Here is a 19,604-nt window from a genome sequence, read left to right as displayed (position 1 = left end):
AAAGACTCAGCATGCAAACATAAAAAGCATGTGAAAAGCCATGTTGCTTGTGACATAGGTTACTGCTACTGCTATAAACAAGGACTATGAAAATGGTGGAATAATACATTTTTGAAATGAAGCAGAGCTTTTTGTTTATTTGCTTTACTTCTTAAAGAAACGTCCTAGAGGACCTAGTGACCCCAGGAGCAAAAAACCAGATGACTCCTGGGGATGCTGTGGCAATGTCTTAGCTACAGTGAGAACAAATTCACTGGTTTATCATCAATTTTAAAACTGATCCAAGTATATGGCAAATGCCTACATGAATAGCATACGTAAGCATTTCAGCAATCACTTGCATTCTTTTTCTTTTAAAGGAGGAAGATGCAAGAAAGCAAGCGTCACACCCCACACCTACCTACAGGAGTGTCATTTGACTCCACAGCTGGTGAAAGAAAAGCTAATTCACAAGAAAAAAGAAAAGTGAAACAAATAAAAATAAACTACAGTAAATAAAATGGATTACTATTGTTTAAGCAATGGAACTTTTCAATGAAAAAGAGTCACACTGGCATGATCTGTAGTCTGGTAAATTTGCACACTGGCATGATCTGTAGTCTGGTAAATTTGCTAAAAAAAAGTAAGTTCCTACATAGCATTTTATCAATTTTTTTTAATGGAAATTTAACAAGAAAAAAATCAATTCATCAATGAAAAATATCAGATAATTTGAATGTCATGTGTGAACTAATTCTCTTTTCTTATTAAAAATGAATGGCTCTCTTTCTGAAAAGACTAGGATTAATATATTTAAAGATAAATTACCTTGATATCTTTGAATCCTGCCTTTTCCAAATGGCATTGGTAAATTCAATGGAATATAATGTTCATGATTGCACACCACACGGAGAAATTCAAATTTGTATTCAAAGAGGGTCTGCAGGAAAAATATGGTTAGTCGTAAGTTAAATGCCTCAGTGGATACTTTATACAGCCTCCTGAAAAACCTATTAGGAATCACACACTTGTCTTTAGCCTCTTCCCTGTCTTAGAGCTGCAGGCTCTGGGCTATTTTACAGATTTCAGAATGTCTGCAGGGATTTGTTTGAAAATTGGGAACACATTTCATTAAACAATGTCCTCCACTGACTTTTAGGGCATTTATGATTTATGCTCCTCTTACTTCAATAAAGGATTTCAGGCAGCTTATAATTATAGGCACAGGTTCAGTGCAATAAAAAAATGCGTAAGGCAGAGCTTTAAAATAGACACGCAAGGGAAGAGACAGATAATTCTAGCAGAGAAAGGCTACATGGTTATTTCTGTTACCTTGTTAAATAAACTATGATTTGCAACACATATACTTTTAGTTTTGCAGCTGAGAAGTCATTTAAGGTATTTATGAGAAAAATCAACAGGTATTTATGTTGCATATGGAATTACTGTGTCCTTAATATCTCACACATTAATGCAAGTACTAGTTAGTACTAGTTAGTATCTCCAAGAGAGGAGAATGAATAGTGCCTCTGGGACTGAAAGAAAATTCTGATGTGAACCAAGAGAAACAGGTGGGTATCCAGATGTCACTCAGAGAGACAAAAAGAACAGTGTGTAACACACACACACACACACACACACACACACACACACGTGCGCACAGGCTACCTTAGGATCTCCAGGAGCAAAGCAGCTGATGTAGTTGTTGATCTGCTTAAAGACAAAGCCCCTATCCATGAAGGTGAAACATCTCTGTGGAGGAAACAACCCACAAAGTTTAAGTATTTAGGCTTTTTTTGAAAGTTGGCTTCTAATCTGCATTTATTGTAAGTTTATCCTTTGGCATAAAAACCTGCCATCAACGTTCACTAAGCATCTATATGTACGAGTCACTCTGCTAGAAAAAGCACATTAGGCACTCGGCAGACACCCTCTTCCCCGGAGGCCCCCACCTTGATGAACACAGCCAGGCTATGATTCGCATTCTTAGACGCCTCCGGGTTATCTCGAAACTTCTGAGTGATGTGTGGCATCAGCATATTCACAACAGTTTCCACTGCATGATGATAGGATGCAGGAAATCTCTGGTTTCGCAATAACTAAAAAGGATGTAGAGCAAACATTTATTATTTCTTAAGTTGCAACCTTCGAGGGGAAAAAAAACCCCACCTCATCCCTGAGTTCATTTCAAAAACCCAGGGCTCTCATCTTATTTATCTGAAATTAGATAAGATAAATTATTCTTTCTTCTCTCGAAGTACTGTATGAGTATTCTAATACTTCAAATAAATGCTGTGGATCAGGTCTGAGATGTTAGACTTCAGTACGATAAAGACCACTGTGGAGGTATTTATAAAAATGTGGAGATGCACCTTTACTTCCAGAGATTCTGATCAGACCAGCATTTTTACTGCCTTTTACTTTGATTCTCATGCCTGTATCTTTCAGAGCTTTCTTTAGAAAACACTGTCTTAGGTTTAATCCTCAAGTACTCAGACTGAACACACACAGAATGGTGACTGTATGTCACTAGTTGAAACTGCTTAGAAGTCCTCTTTAAATTGACTTTACATAATAATTTTTCCCCATCAGGAACGCTTGCCTAAGAAATTACACACAGGTCACTTAGCAATTAGCTACCACTTACCATATATCTTCTACACACCAGGCACTGCACTAGATATTTTTATGTACTTTTTCATTAAATTCTTAAACACCCTCATATTATAGAGGGTCAGAGAGGTTAGGTAAATGTGTCTTCAGTCACACAGCTAACAATAACAAGATTCAAAGCCAGATCTACAATGAGTTTAAAGCCTATGCTCTTTCTGCTCTGTGATGCTGCGCTGCCCCCTCTGGCCCCAGTGCATGGAACCATTTATTGAAGGCCTGGAATGTGAAGGGGGCTGAACTGGATGCTCCGCGACACTTACCCGTGCATGCACGTGATTCTAAGAGCACGTAATTCTAACAGCCACAACAGGGGGGTGTTTTCATCCCCACATTACAGATGAGATGAAACTGAAGCTTGGAAGGATTCAATAAAAAATACTAACTGACCTTTAATATCTTTCCTTTCCTTCTCCCTTTCAGTGGCCGAACTCCTGGGTTTTACAGGGCACATGGCTGCCCAGCTAGAGACTGCATTTCCCAGCATAAGTTGTGGCAAGATAATGGCCATGTGACTAGTTCTGGCCAATGGGCTGTAAGAGGCTTGCCTTTCTCATAAAAGGAGCTGCTTGCCTACCAAGTCCTCCTCTTTGCCACTGCCTGGAATGTGGAGTGGTGGTGAGCCAGCTTCTCAGCTATGCAGACGAGGGTGACACCTGGGCTGGAGAGTTGGATAGGAGCTTGAGCCCCTGAATGACCTTGCGGGACAAGATCCCCACTGTCTGAGCTGCCTACTGGCTCATAATTTTCCAAAAGAGAGAAATGAACCTTCTGTCTTAATTTAGCCACTATTATTTTGGCCTCTTTTGGAGCAGCCAAACCAGTATCCTAATATCAAACAAATAGTATTTTGTAAAACTAGAACTGGAGCCTAGGTATTTATGCTATGAAAGCATGCATTATTTTATGCATTAAATACCAGAACCTACTATGAAATTTTGAAATGCCAGCTTTGTAATAATCTCAGTTCTCAAACCAATAACAAGACAATCTTTGTAAATGTACATAAACTCAAGAATCCAGTGAGGGAAGGATCAAGTCATAAGAAATGGAAGTTTACCTACTTTCAAAAACAGAAGAGTAAAATTTTAAATTCCAAAAGGACTTTGTTCCATATGTGCAAACCAGTAACTCTATATCCTGAGGTGTCAGCCTCAACAGATGATCAGCTTCCAGGAACCCAGGTAAGGCCAACTCTAACCACCAGGCATGATCGCCAGCTACCTAAGCTGGCCATTCCTAAAAAAGAGGTCTCCCAAGAAAAGCCTACAGAATGGGGCTGAGTCAACAGCTGCTTAAACCATGAAAAGTGGACGGGGAACTCTATAATGGCAGCATGGGGTGGACCGAATGGAACCCATTAGTCAATATTATTATAACTAAAAGTGGGACAACCAGACTCCTATGCCTCTGACGTGATACAGTAGCACCAGCCAAGGTGTATCCTTGCCACAAAGAAAATCAAACCTGGATGGAAATAAGCCTCTAGATATCACTACACAAGGGTACAGGATACAGAGGGTACAGAGAATCATGTCACGTATCACTGCAAGGTTACAACTGGCCAAATCTAGAATATGGAAAATTCTGCAGGACAAATGGTCTACTTTCTTCAACAAATACACTGCATTAAAGAAACAAACAAATGGAGAGGAAACAGTGTGAGGATCCAAGAAACTTCAGAGACACATCAACCCAATGCAGTGTGTGGACTATGTTTAGATCCTGATTCAGACCAACTGTAAAATGACATTTTTAAGACACCTGGGGGAAACGGAATACAGATGGGGTGTTGGATGATAATAGAGAAATATTTCTAACTTTATTGAGTGTCATATGGTGCAATGGTTATTCTTTTTTAAGGCTTTATCCATTGGATATTATACACTAGTTTTATAGATGAAATGATAAAATATTGGGGAACTGCTTTAAAAATACTCTAGGAAAAAAGAAGTATGAGGGTGGATACCTAAAGCAAGAATGGCAGAGTGTTGATAACTGTTGAAGCTGGGTGGGTGAGAGGCACATGAGATTCATGAAACTATTCCCTTTCTTTTTCTTTTTAAAAATGTCTATAATAAAATTTTTTTAATGGTGAGATAAAGCTCTCCCTGCAGTGACAAACAGCTATTGTCTAGAGTCCTCATTTGGCAACAAAGCAATGAGGCAAGACACACACTGAAGGGTAATAAAGACTGAGGTAATGAGATGACTTTATGGAGATTATTATAAACTGAGATGGAAGAACATGATCTAGGCTAATGAGCTGATATCTAGGGGAGTGAGTGTTATAAGCGCTGGCTCAGGAGAGGACAGACACTAAGACAGCAGGAGACTTCTCAGCCAAACGAAACCTACCTCCTGACCATGTCCTGCAGCCGGATCTCCCTTTGGTAATGCTGCAGCGTCCACAGTGGCCCGGCCACAACCATCTATGCCTCCAACAAGGGCTGCCGGTGCTCGGTCTGCCGGCCCAGCACCTGCCCACACCTGATCTGCCTCCTCCAGCCCACCTGCTGCGCCCCATGCCCCCCACCCTGCTGTCAGCCCGACACCTTCATGCCCTCCTGCTGGCTGCTCAGCTCCTGCCACCAGACCCCTGGCCTGAGTGGGATCTCCCTGATGACCCACACTCAGCCTTGAAGCGAAGGGCCCTGCGGGCCCTGCTGCTGACAGCCACGTCTCCACAGACACCAGCGAGGGGCTATACCATGTCCTACATCATCTGGGTGCCGCATCCACTGCCGCCCAAGTCGCTGCCCACTGCGCAAGGACATCCAAAAGCCTTCACGCGTTCAGTGCTGTGCTCCTTGCTGTGTTCTACTCTCCTGGGTGTAGAGACCTCTCTTCTACAGGCCATTTCACTGCTCAGTGTTAACAATAAATAAGACTACTAGTTAATAAACTTCATTCTCCTGGCTTAGCAAATGACAGTAACAACAGAAAAGTAATGGGATAGACAAGAAATTTGCCAATGACATTTCCAGCAGTCTCAAGTTACTCCCTCTCACTGGAATCCCTACATCACTTCTCTCTTTTGTCCTGCAAGTTCTTTCCTTCTCCCGTGTCCTCGTTTTCATCTGCAGAACTCGGTCTTCTCTCTAACCTTTCTGTGTTTACTTCTCTCTGCACCCTGCTGGTGCCATATCCTTACAGGGAAAAGGCTGCCCTCCCCTTCGTGCTGGCTCACGTGGGCATGGGGGTGACCCATTCAGATCAGGAGGACGAGCAGCCCTCCAGGTAGACAAAGGAGGGAAATGGAAGGAGTCTGGGCCTCTGTAACTCTGTGGAATGGAACCCCCATACTACCCTGGACTTTGAGGTGAGAAGAAATAAACTTTTTCTCTTGTGTGTCAATATTACTTTAGATCTCTGTCACAGCAGCTGAACCCATAGCCCTAAAGCATAAGATCTCCCAAGAAAACTGATCACCTCCACCTTCCCTGGTAAACCATGCCCCGATTCTCTCTTTGGAAAGCTCCATTCTACTGTACGCTCACACTTAATATCCAGGTGGCCTTTTATCCCCCATTCAATCTGACTTTACTACGTTCTAAGTCAGATTTATTGAGGTTTAATTTACATACACTAAAATTCACCCTTTTAAGGTACACAGTTGGGTTCATCTGGACAAATGAATACAGCTGTGTAACCACTACCACAGCTAAGATACAGTCCATTTCTATCACCCAAAAAAACTTCCTCTTGGGCTTCCCTGGTGGTGCAGTGGTTGAGAGTCCACCTGCCGATGCAGGGGACACAGGATCGTGCCCCAGTCTGGGAAGATCCCACGTGCCACAGAGCAGCTGGGCCCGTGAGCCATGGCCGCTGAGCCTGCGTGTCCGGAGCCTGTGCTCAGCAACGGGAGAGGCCACAACAGTGAGAGGCCCGCGTACCGCAAAAAAAAAAACAAAAAAATTCCTCTTGTCCCTTTGAATCCCCTCCCCCACGCTGGCCCCTGGAAACCACTGCTCTGTTTTCTGTCCCTGTAGTTTACCTTTTTCTAGAATGTCATATAAATGAACACATACAGTGTATAGTGTATCGTGTATATGTGACCACAGTGACCTCCTTCACATAACATAATGCTTTCGAGATCCATCCGTGTTACTGGATGGAAATCAAATCAATACTTTGTTCCTTTTTATTACTAAGTAGTATTCCATTGTATGGAGTTACCACAACCTGTCTATCATTCACCAGTTACTGGACATTTCCAGTTTTGGGCTCCTATGAATAAAACTGCTATGCACATTGGCATACAGGTCTTTGTGTGGATATCTGTTTTCATTTCTCTTTGGTAAATACTTTAGAAGTATAATTGCTGGGTCAAATTATTGGTTCTGTCTTAATATCCTCTCTTATTCATTCATAATGGTTTGTGTCCTCATCCTCAAGCCTACCTCTTCCCTCCCAATGCTAGATCTTCATCAGCATCACCAGAAAATGTCATTTAGAGAGCTAAAAAAAATAAATAAATAAAAGACATATAAACAATGACAGGTGCATTAATCTGTTCCACAGACTATTTAAACTCCAGGAGGAAGGGAGACTCATTGGTACAAAAGTTTCCCAATCACTCTGCTAACATTTACACTCTCTTCCATCTTGTCACTACCCTGCCTTTCTATGGTCTCTACCAAATCGTCTGCTGCTGGACCACAAAGCTCCCCAAAATAATCCTTCTAGGCCCAGGCAAAGTTCCAGCTCCAGCTCCACGTGAATCTACCACGTTGGAGCTTGTACACCTTCCTGCACTCTCCTCTGACTGCATGTTCTCCTTCTCCAAGGACTCTGTGAGCTTCAAGGTTGAGGACGCACCCTCCACTCTACCTGCATTTCTCCTCAGTGCTCTGCACAGAACAAACTATTTGAAACAATGACTCATGGATGGAAGTATGGCTATTACTGTTCTGCCATCATGTATGTACAGAGTTCACACATATGGTTTAGAGGAAGTCCAGGCAGTACACTTAGAACATGAACCATATACCACCCTTTTGTTCACTCTTCAAATGAAAGCTCTTTCCTTGCTCAATTAAGACAGAAAATGGTTGAAAGCTAAACAACTGACACTTAAAGGTAGATATTCATCCTGTCCACTGCCAGGTTTCCAGCTTCCCCGAGGAACACCTGTGGAATGCTAACAATTTGCGTGATTCAGTATGGGAGGGAAGGAAACTCAAAATGAGTCTGCTGAAATTACAGTTGCTAAAAATAAATGACAGAAAAAACACACCTAAAATATGCTGACCTTAGAGGCAGAGTGGGAACTCCTCAGTAAGCCCCAATGAGGCCTGTTTTGTATCTTTCTCAAAAACTGCTTATTACAAATTCTAAGGACCTCACCTATAAAACACTCAAGTTTGGCACAGTCATATGTTATCAATCCAAACTTTGCAGGTTCATCTGCGGTAGTAAAGAAATTGATTACTTTAGATGCTAGTTCAGAGAGGCTCCGATTCACAGCTCTCCTCCGCAAGTGTAGCAAAGTGTAGTTTGCTTGGCCGCGGACGGGAAGGTGGACATATATACATGGTTGCCTTCATCTTCGGTACAACAGCGTGCAGATTTATCCCTCCTCATATATGGGCATCAGATGGAACAACCCTGCCAGCACCGGGACTGGAAAATGAAGGCCTCAGTTCAAGACACACTATGCCCCCAAATGCTGATCCACGGCAGATATCCTTGGGCAGGGCTTTCAGCAACACTGAAAGCAACATCTGGCTCTTACATGAATCCATGGCCCAGGTGCCCCTACAAGACAGTTGTGTGCCTGTTCATGGCACTTTAAGACAGACTCACCAATGAGGAAGAAAGTCAAGGTCGGGATTATAAACACATTGGATTATACTGACAACCTTCAGCCTAAAAACAGAAAAACTCTGAGGGGATCTGATCATGATTCTGGAAATCACAAGTGGTACAGAAATGGTGACTATGAACTTGTTCCCTAAATCCAGAACACAGGGATCAGGGACTAGGACATGCAATTCTTAATATGTAAATATAAGACAAACATTAAAATAAATAATTCAAACATAAAAACTCATTACTCCTAAGATATGAGGCAAAGTTAATGCACGCTTCAAAAACTGAGAGAAGTTCCTAGATCAAGGTGTGGTTTAGGGGAAGGGTGGCATGATTTAGGGGAAGGATGCTATCTTGGGTGACATGGAAGCAGAAGCCACAGGAGAGACCCTCTAAAAGTGAATAATGTCAAACTCCCCAAAGTGGGGAGCTGGTGTTTTGAATCTCTTTTTATAGTAAATTATGCTGCGATTAAGCTTTCTCCTTTTGGATGCCTGTGTTTCTTTGCAAACTGGATAATTTTAAAATAAACTACTTCTAAAAACTGTCTGAATGCTGTTTTGAGACCAAGATATAATTAACTTACAGAAAAGGTTCTGCATGGCAGCATCTGAGTGCTTTGTGTAAAGTTCCAAGTACAAACTATTCCCTCGTGGCGTTGGAGAATGGGGTTATAGGCTGGGAATGGCAGAACACTTGAGATAGGCTGATCCTGCCTCTAGCATGACTCTTGGCTCTGCTCAATTGTGTGACCCTGGGCAGGTCACTTCATGGGTACAGACTTCCGTCTCTACCTCTGTGAAATAAGGGAGGAGTTGGACAAGAAGTTAGCTTTCTGGTCCCTACTGACCCTAAAGTTCTACGGTTTAATTTGCCATCTTGAGAAAAGATCACACACAATTAAATTCCTTTATTAATTTTTTATCACAGTTCTCAGATAGATGACACTGATAGTTGATTTTAAATATACTTCTCAACCAGTCTCTCCATGAGGAAGCTTGCACAAACCTCTCAGATAGCCTCATCCACAAGAGGGCAGACAGAAGCAAGATGAACTACAATCCTGTAGCCTGTGGAAAGAAAACCACATTCACAGAAAGATAAACAAAATGAAAAGGCAGAGGACTATGTCCCAGATGAAGGAACAAGATAAAAACCCAGAAAAACAACTAAATGAGGTGGAGATAGGCAACCTTCCAGAAAAAGAATTCAGAATAATGATACTGAAGATGATCCAGGACCTCAGAAAAAGAAAGGAGGCAAAGGTCGAGAAGATGCAAGAAATGTTTAACAAAGACTTGGAGAACTAAAGGATAAACACCTAGAAGAATTAAAAAACAAACAAACAGAGATGATTAATACAATAACTGAAATGAAAAACACACTGGAAGGAATCAATAGCAGAATAACTGAGGCAGAAGAACACATAAGTGACCTGGAAGACAGAAGGGTGGAATTCACTGCAATGGAACAGAATAAAGAAAAAAGAATGAAAAGAAATGAAGCCAGCCTAAGAGACCTCTGGGACAACATTAAACTCAACAACATTTGCATTATAGGGGTCCCAGAAGGAGAAGAGAAAGAGAAAGGACCTGAGAAAATATTTGAAGAGATTATAGTCAAAAACTTTCCTAACATGGGAAAGGAAATAGCCACCCAAGTCCAGGAAGTGCAGAGAGTCCCAGGCAGGATAAACCCAAGGAGAAACACGCTGAGACGCACAGTAATCAAACTGACAAGGATTAAAGACAAAGAAAAATTATTAAAAGCAGCAGGGAAGGGCTTCCCTGGTGGTGCAGTGGTTGAGAGTCCACCTGCTGATGCAGGGGACACAGGTTCGTGCCCCGGTCCGGGAAGATCCCACATGCTGTGGAGCGGCTGGGCCTGTGAGCTATGGCCGCTGAGCCTGCACGTCCGGAGCCTGTGCTCCACAACAGGAGAGGCCGCAACTGTGAGAGGCCCGCGTACCGCAAAAAAAAAAAAAAAAAAAAGCAGCAGGGAAAAACGACAAATAACATACAAGTGAACTCCCATAAGGTTAACAGCTGATTTCTCAGCAGAAACTCTACAAGCCAGAAGGGAATGGCACGATATCTTTAAAGCAATGAAAGGGAAGGACCTACAACCAAGATTACTTTACCCAGCAAGGATCTCATTCAGATTTGACAGAGAAATCAAAAGCTTTATAGACAAGCAAAAGCTAAGAGAATTCAGCACCACTCAACCAGCTTTACAACAAATGCTAAAGGAACTTCTCTAGGCAGGAAACACAAGAGAAGGAAAAGACCTACGAAAACAAACCCAAAACAATTAAGAAAATGGTAACAGGAACATGCATATTGATAATTACCTTAAATGTAAATGGATTAAATGCTCCAACCAAAAGACATAGACTGACTGAACTGATACAAAAACAAGGCCCATATATATGCTGTCTACCAAGAGACCCACTTCAGATCTAGGGACACATACAGACTGAAAGTTAGGGGATGGAAAAAGATATTCTATGCAAATGAAAATCAAAAGAAAGCTGGAGTAGCAATTCTCCTATCAGACAAAATAGACTTTAAAATAAAGAATGTTATAAGAGACAAGGAAGGACACGACCTAATGATCAAAGGATCAATCCAAGAAGAAGATATAATAATTATAAATATATATGCACCCAACATAGGAGCACTCAATACATAAGGCAAATGCTAACAGCTATAAAAGAGGAAATCGACAGTAACACAGTAAGAGTGGGGGACTTTAACACCTCACTTACATCAATGGACAGATCATCCAGACAAAAAATTAATAAAAAATACACAAGCTTTAAATGACACAATAGACCAGATAGATTTAATTGATATTTATAGGACATTGCATCCAAAAACAGCAGATTGCACTTTCTTCTCAAGTGCACACGGAACATTCTCCAGGATAGATCATATCTTGGGTCACAAATCAAGCCTCAGTTAATTTAAGAAACTTAAAATCATATCAAGCACCCTTTCCGACCACAACACTATGAGATCAGAAATTACAGGGGAAAAAACTTAAAAAACACAAACACTTGGAGGCTAAACAATAGGTTACTAAATAATCAAGAGATCACTGAAGAAATCAAAGAGGAAATCAAAAAATACCTAGAGACAAATGACAATGAAAAGATGATGATCCAAAACCTATGGGATGCAGCAAAAGCAGCTGTAAGTTCATAGCAATACAATCCTGCCTCAAGGAACAAGAAACATCTCAAATAAACAATCTAACCTTACACCTAAGGGAACTAGAGAAAGAAGAACAAACAAAACCCAAAGTAGAAGCAAAGAAACCATAAAGACCAAAGCAGAAAGAAATGAGAAAGAAATGAAGGAAACGATATCAGAGATCAATAAAACTAAAAGCTGGTTCTTTGAGAAGATAAATAAAATTGACAAACTATTAGCCAGACTCATCAAGAAAAAAAGGGAAAAGATTCAAATCAACAAAATTAGAAATGAAATAGGAGAAGTAACAACTGACACTGCAGAAATACAAAGGATCATGAGAGATTACTACAAGCAACCATATGCCAATAAAATGGACAACCTAGAAGAAATGGACAAATTCTTAAAAAGGTATAACCTTCCAAGACTGAACCAGGAAGAAATAGAAAATATGAAAGACCAAACACAAGTAATGAAATTGAAACTGTGATTAAAAATCTTCCAACAAACAAGAGTCTAGGACCAGATGGCTTCACAGGTGAATTCTATCAAACATTTAGAGAAGAGCTAACACCTATCCTTCTCAAAATCTTCCAAAAAATTGTAGAGGAAGGAACACTCCCAAACTCATTCTACAAGGCCACCATCACCCTAATACCAAAACCAGACAGAGATACTACAAATAAAGAAAATTACAAACCAATATCACTGATGAATATAGATGCAAAAATCCTCAACAAAATACTAGCAAACAGAATCCAACAACACATTAAAAGGATCATACACCATGATCAAGTGGGATTTATCCCAGCGATGCAAGGATTCTTCAATATATGCAAATCAATCAATGTGATACACCATATTAACAAAGTGAAGAATAAAAACCATATGATCATCTCAACAGATGCAGAAAAAGCTTTTGACAAAATTCAACACCCATTTATGATAAAAATCTCCAGAAAGTGGGCATGGAGAGAACCTACCTAAAAGGCCATATACAACAAACCCACAGCCAACATCACTCTCAATGGGGAAAAACCGAATGCATTTCCTCTAAGATCAGCAATAAGACAAGGATGTTCACTCTTGCCACTATTATTCAACATAGTTTTGGAAGTCCTACCCACGGCAATCAGAGAAGAAAAAGAAATAAAAGGAATTCAAATTGGAAAAGAAGAAGTAAAACTGTCACTGTTTGCAGATGACATGATACTATACATAGAGAATCCTAAAGATGCCACCAGAAAACTACTAGAGCTAATCAATGAATTTGGTAAAGTTGCAGGATACCAAATTAATGTACAGAAATCTCTTGCATTCCTATACACTAATAAAGAAAGTTCAGAAAGAGAAATTAAGAAAACAATCCCATTCACCATTGCAACAAAAAGAATAAAATACCTAGGAATAAATCTTCCTAAGGAGGTAAAAGACTTGTGCTCAGAAAACTAAAAGACACTGATGAAAGAAATCAAAGATGTCACAAACAGATGGAGAGATATACCATGCTCTTGGATTGGAAGAATCAATATTGCCCAAAGCAATATACAGATTCAATGCAATCTCTATCAAATTACCAATGGCATTTTTTACAGAACTAGAACAAAAGATCTTAAAAGTTGTATGGAGACACAAAAGACTCCAAATAGCCAAAGCAATCTTGAGGGAAAAAAACAGAGTTGGAGGAATCAGACTCTCTGACTTCAGACTACACTACAAAGCTACAGTAATCAAGACAATATGGTACTGGCAGAAAAACAGAAATATAGATCAAAGGAACAGGATAGAAAGTCCAGAGATAAACCCATGCCCCTATGGTCAACTAATCTATGACAAAGGAGGCAAGGATATACAATGGAGAAAAGACAGTCTCTTCAATAAGTGGTGCTGGGAAAACTGGACAGCTACATGTAAAAGAATGAAATTAGAACACCCCCTAACACCATACACAAAAATAAACTGAAAATGGATTAAAGACCTAAATGTAAGACCTGGCACTATAAAACTCTTAGAGGAAAACACAGGAAGAACACTCTTTGACATAAATCACAGCAAGATCTTTTCTGACCCACCTCCTAGAGTAATGGAAACAAAAAGAAAAATAAACAAATGGGACCTAATGAAATTTAAAAGCTTTTGCAAAGCAAAGGAAACTATAAATAAGATGAAAAGACAACTCTCAGAATGGGAGAAAATATTTGCAACTGAATCAATAGATGAAGGATTAATTTCCAAAATATATAAACAGCTCATGCAGCTCAATATTAAAAAAACAAACAACCCAATGCAAAAATGGGCAGAAGACCTAAGTAGACATTTCTCCAAAGAAGACATACAGATGGCCAAGAAGCACATGAAAAGCTGCTCAACATCGCTAATTATTAGAGAAATGCAAATCAAAACTACAATGAGGTATCACCTCACACCAGTTAGAATGGGCATCATCAGAAAATCTGCAAAGAACAAATGGTGGAGAGGGTGTGGAGAAAAGGGAACCCTCCTGCACTGTTGGTGGAAATGTAAATTGATACAGCCACTATGGAGAACAGTATGGAGGTTCCTTAAAAAACTAAAAATAGAATTACCATATGACCAAGCAATCCCACTACTGGGCATATACCCTGAGAAAACCATAATTCAAAAAGAGTCATGCACCCCAATGTTCACTGCAGCACTATTTACAATAGCCAGGTCATGGAAGCAACCTAAGTGCCTATCGACAAAGGAATGGATAAAGAAGATGTGGTATATATATACAATGGAATATTAGTCAGGTATAAAAAGGAACGAAACTGGGTCATTTATAGAGACATGGATGGACCTAGATACTGTCATACAGAGTGAATTAAGTTAGAAAGAGAAAAACAAATATCGTATATTAACACATATATGTGGAATCTAGAAAAATGGTACAGATGAACCGGTTTTCAAGGCAGAAATAGAGACACAGATGTAGAGAAGAAACATGGACACCAAGGGGGCAACGTTGGGGGGCAGGTGGTGGTGGTGGGATGAACTGGGAGATTGGGATTGACATGTATATACTAATATGTATAAAATAGATAACTAAAGAACCTGCTGTATAAAAAAATAAAAATAAATAAATATACTTCTCAGGAATGTTTCAAAAGTGTTCCTTACCTCCTTGAACATGGCTCCTGTGGTCTAACTGCACGCTTTCCCACATGAACTCCATGAGGGCACAAATCATACTACATTTAACCGTGTAACCTCTGAGCCTGTCATATAATAAGGGCTCAATGAATACTTCCTGAACACATCAGTTCTTTTTAAAAATATAATCAGGTTTACTAATCTCTCTGAAGTGATCCCATTTATTTAAAGACAAAAATGATGAAAAATCCAGTAGTTCAGTTATGAACTGAATTGTGTCCCTGTTCCCAACCTCCCCCCCAAATTCGTATATTGAAGTCCTAACCCTACCTCAGAATGTAAGTGCATTTGGAGATAGGGTCTTCAAAGAGGAAATTAAGTTAAAATTAGGTCATCAAGATGAGCCTTAATCCAGCAGGATTAAGAAGAGATTAGGACACAGACACACACAGAGGGAAGACCATGCGAGGACACAGGGAGAAGAAGGCCACCCACAAGCCACGAAGAGAGGCCTCCTGAGAAACCAACCCTACAGACACCTTGATCTCAAGACATCTAGCCTCCAGGATCACAAGGAAATAAACTTCTGTTGTTTAAGTCCCCTGGTGTATAGTACTTGTGATGGCAGCCCCAGCAGACGACGACAGGCCTAGAGCCTGTCCTGTATAGGGCATTTTTAACAGAAAGGCAAAATAACATGTGTGTGTGTGTGCATGCCTGTTTAGCTGCATACTGCCAAGTAGACAATCTGCTAGATTTTTCCCTTGGCAGGCTGTGCTGGCAAGATTTAGATGGTGCGCTACTCTGTGGAAGGCAGGGCCCACCTCCATCTGGCATCTCCCTGTGCACTAAAATTGGATTTAAAAGAAAAAAGAAAAGAAAGGAAACCTCCTGAGCAGGCTCCAGCTCTACTAGAAGAAAAGCACAGCTTTAGGTTCTGAACCACCAGCCTTCCACCTGACAAGATCCACCAGCCTTTCCCCAGGCTTCCTCTCCATCCAGATCCCTTGTCCAGGGGACCTAGATCTTGAGCCTCCCTCCCTGGGGCTCCGCCCTCCTTCCCACGTGCATTGAGGAGGCTGCTGGGCCCCAGGACTCCTGCTCCCCACATGAGCGCCTGCTGCTCCCGGCCATAGTCACCAACACCCCGCTTCTGTACAGCTATGACACAGTAAGAATCCAGTCATACAGCAACTCCGGGACTCCGAGAGTCTCAGAAGCAATTCTGCGCACAGCCACCTTGGTTTACTGTGTTGGAATTCCATAAACATTTATCTACACTGAGCCTCAGCCAGCCAGCGGGGGCATCAGGCCAGAGTCTGTTCATCTCATGGCAGAGACCAGTGGGAACCAGGGGACAGCACGGGGACCCAGAGGGTCACACACACCCAGGCACCATGGGGAGGATGCATCAGGGGAGACGGAGTTGTCTCAGAGTCCACTAATTGGCCATAGAGGATGTGTGATCATACCAGACTTTCCCATCTAAGTTGCTGAGAAATCTCTACAATGTTCAAGACACTTAACAAACACTGGGTAGTTACATTTGAAATGAACGCTTAAACTGCTACTCCCTTTTCAGCAGATGTGAAGATTTCTAAGCTAGTCAAAGGAAAAGACTTATTTTTCTCTGGATTTAATAACACAGAGCTCCACGAGTGTGGGCTCTGGAGCCAGACTGGCCCAAAGCCTGGCTCCCTCAATTCATTGCAGGGTGATCCTGGGTAGTTAACTCAAGCACTCTGGTCTCACCTTCTTCATCTATAAAACTATAAGACTAGTACTTCCCCCATAGGGTTGTTATACAGCCAAAATGACTTACTACTTGGAAAGCCCCTAGAACAGTACTGTGACTGGAACATAGAAAGCAATAATAAGTGTTAGCTACAAACACAATGAAAGAGAATTTCCCGTAAGAACTGCCAGGTAAGCCCTGAGAGGAAGTGACATACCTTAACCTTGGAGTTCTCTATCAAATGCTGAGCCATGGATTTGATCAAAACTTCAAAGAAAAACCATGAATACTGAAAGAAACAAAAGAATCCAGTAAGGAAAACAACAAATCAGAAGGTGAGACATTTACTCCCTTAGGCTGACAATGTCACTGATGTGAAACAAGTGTGACCTGAAAACATAGCTGAGCCTCTTGGCGAATGGCTGTCAGAGCAGAGGTGCAAGGCAGATGCACCCGCTTCCACGTGTCCAACAGTAAACAATGCCGTACATTCAGCACGGCACAGCCAACCAGAGGTGCCAGCTCATTCGCACTGGCGTTTCCTCTCGGTTGGGTCCCACCCGTGGACACTTGCCTTTATAGTCTCTAACTCAGTGTGCTCCAACGGTTTGAATATAATGACTGTGAAACTTTGAACACAGTAATACCTTGCAGCTCTGTTAGGAGCACAAGTACAAGCAGTGAAGTTGGTACTGAAGAACTAACTCTGTTACCCCCTTTTAGGAGGTGGTGATTATCTCCAAAAGCACACAAAGAGGGTGAAATCGATCAGGCCATGAAGTCTGAATTTTCTTGTTTCAATACCACAGAGCCACACTGGCCCTCCTGACATACCTTAAGTAGTTTGTTGCTGGTGAGGAAATCGGCGGAAGGCTTGAGAATTGTGGTCATGGATTTGGTCAGTTCTTCATGCACCGTCTTGTATTCGGAAGCAATATATGGCTCAGCCTTATAAGCATACTTTGAAGAAAAGGGAAAGATATTTTAATGCACCGGTTCTCCAAGTTGGGCTGAAAGCTGGAGAGGCTCCAAAGGATGGAGATCTGGGACTGAGATACAACTGCATGGGTGGGAGAGGAGGTGTGGAAACGGAAGGTGGGAAGGGTGGTTGTCATGTGACAGGAAGAGGGAGCCCAGGGTGTCTTCAGGGAGCCCATCAAAACATGTGGATCACCTGACTCAGCTGGTGGTTCCTCCAGCCCAGAACTCCACCTCCCAAGGGCTTTAAGCAATGTGTCGCATGACACTCAGGAACTGATTCCCTAAAGCACCCCAATTTTACTTTTTAAACTAATACATAACTATAATTCACAGAGGTGTCGAAGGTTACATAGAACACGTGTAACTTTTGAGAACAGTAAAGGCCACCATGTTCACGAAATATTGTATGTAAATGACAAACTTGTTGATGTTTATCCTAACGGCACCTCTTACTTTCCTTCATAGTCTTCTAATTTGATGGTGGCCACAGCTAACCTTCCCATCTTTCAATTTCTATGTCATTTGGGTCACATTATTTGCAAAACCCATAAAAAGACGAAATGTAGCTGAAAGAATGAAATTAAGTAAATAAAGGAATGGCTGCCCCTCTCTGGACTTCCCTGCGTTCAGGTGCAAGCACCAGCTATAGGCATAGAAGATAAAGCAGAGGTGTTAAGTTTCATCCCAAATACATCCCCAAATGACTAGATTAAAAAAAGTAAGTCCTCAGAAGGAAAATTGGAGAGCCACAGATTTAAATGACCGGGGCAGTTTCATTTACATACCTTAACATATGACCTCAAGTGGCTCTCCAATCCTTCCTCATGGCACTGGGCAACCACATGAATAATGACCCTACACATCACAGGAATGAATAAAGCAATGAACAGTAATGTGAAAATGGAAACATTTCATTATTATCACAGTAGTAGTAGAACAATGACGGTGCTATTGGCACCACAGGAAACGAGGAAACAAGGAATCAGATGGGGTCCCCGCATATGGGATCAAAAGAAATTTCTTAACTATAATGTTCAACACATACTTGCATCCCAAATACGTATGACTGTGCTCCAGATGCGGACAGACTGAAAGGGAAGAAGAGTATCCACCTCTCTCTGCCTCTCTCACCGTGTCACGTTGACGGCGACTTCCTCCTGGGTTGCTCGGGTGAGGACACGGAAGAGCTGGTTTAGGATGGTGGGCAAGAAGGCGATCATCACGTGACCTTCCATCGCATGCAGGCTCTACAGACGTGGAATGGCAAAGTTCATGTTACCTTTTTAAAAGTAAACCAACCCCAAGAAGTTTCCACTTAGTTCCAAATAAGGATGGAAGAAATTAAACAAATGGAGACAGTGGCAGGCAGACTAATGGGCAAAGATGTCCACGTCCTAAACCCCAGAACCTGTGAATGTGTTACATGGCAAAGGGGAATTAAGGCTGCTAATCAGATTAGCTGGCCTTGAGACAGGGGACTCTGCTGGATTATCCAGGTGGGCCTGAAGTAATCACAAGCATCCTTAAAAGCGGAAGAGGGAGGCAGGAGAGTGGGGGGAAGAATGCTCAGAGATGCAACATTGTTGGCTTTGAGATGGAGGAAGGGGCCACAAGCCAAGGAATGAGTGCAGCCTTTAGGAGCTGGAAAAGGACAGGAAATAGATTCACCCCTAGAGTTCCAGAAAGGAACTCAGCCCTGTTAATAACACCCTGGTTTTAGCCCAGTGAGACCCATGTCAGATCTCTGACCTACAGGAAGTGTAAGAAAACAAATTTGTGTTGTTTTAAGCCACCATTTTTTTGTAATTTGTTACAGCAGCAATAGAGAATGAATAAAAGGCTCTTATTCAAGTCACATGGCTCTTATGATATAGCTGAAAGGGGACCTGGAGCAGTGATTTCAGAATCCCCATTCCATTTTCCTTGCTAAAATCAAACGAATTCCACTTCTCACATTTCTTCTATTTTGTCCCCATGCTTAGATTGCCCTTTTTCGAAATGCTCCCCTAGAATCACGTTCTGGGTGAAACTCCCCTAGACCAACCCTCCTGCTCTCCCTGCGCCATGACTCCAGGAGCCCCCCAGCCTGCCCAAAGCTGGAGTTGGTTATGTGCATC

General features: G+C 41.6%; 2 protein-coding genes across 15 annotated transcripts in view; one reads left to right on the top strand and one right to left on the bottom strand.

The window, feature by feature from the left end:
• The window catches only part of DOCK9 (dedicator of cytokinesis 9), a 215,175-nt gene that overhangs the window by 70,645 nt on the left and 124,926 nt on the right, over positions 1–19,604 (bottom strand). For all 14 annotated transcript variants that reach the window (XR_014298048.1, XM_082675480.1, XM_082675487.1 and 11 more), the window contains exons 24-30: positions 18,619–18,734; positions 18,273–18,342; positions 17,341–17,466; positions 16,724–16,795; positions 1,932–2,078; positions 1,648–1,731; positions 808–919 (exon numbers count right to left, since the gene is read on the bottom strand). Coding sequence is in view for 13 of the 14 variants with exons in the window: in XM_082675480.1 (XP_082531606.1) it covers positions 808–919; positions 1,648–1,731; positions 1,932–2,078; positions 16,724–16,795; positions 17,341–17,466; positions 18,273–18,342; positions 18,619–18,734 (727 nt within the window). In the remaining variant the exon portion in view is untranslated. The remainder of the gene's footprint in view (positions 1–807; positions 920–1,647; positions 1,732–1,931; positions 2,079–16,723; positions 16,796–17,340; positions 17,467–18,272; positions 18,343–18,618; positions 18,735–19,604) is intronic.
• KRTAP3-1 (keratin associated protein 3-1) lies at positions 5,050–5,322 on the top strand (the record flags this gene model as incomplete). The annotated part of the gene is given in 2 exon segments (XM_082675347.1): positions 5,050–5,289; positions 5,293–5,322. Coding segments are annotated over 2 exon segments (270 nt in total), but the record flags the coding sequence as incomplete, so codon positions are not given.

The sequence above is a fragment of the Grampus griseus genome, assembly GCF_964374135.1.
Source record: "Grampus griseus genome assembly, chromosome: 18".
NCBI classification, from domain to species: Eukaryota; Metazoa; Chordata; class Mammalia; order Artiodactyla; family Delphinidae; genus Grampus; species Grampus griseus.
Note: the sequence above shows the minus strand (reverse complement) of the source record. Positions and strands in the feature narration are given on the sequence as shown.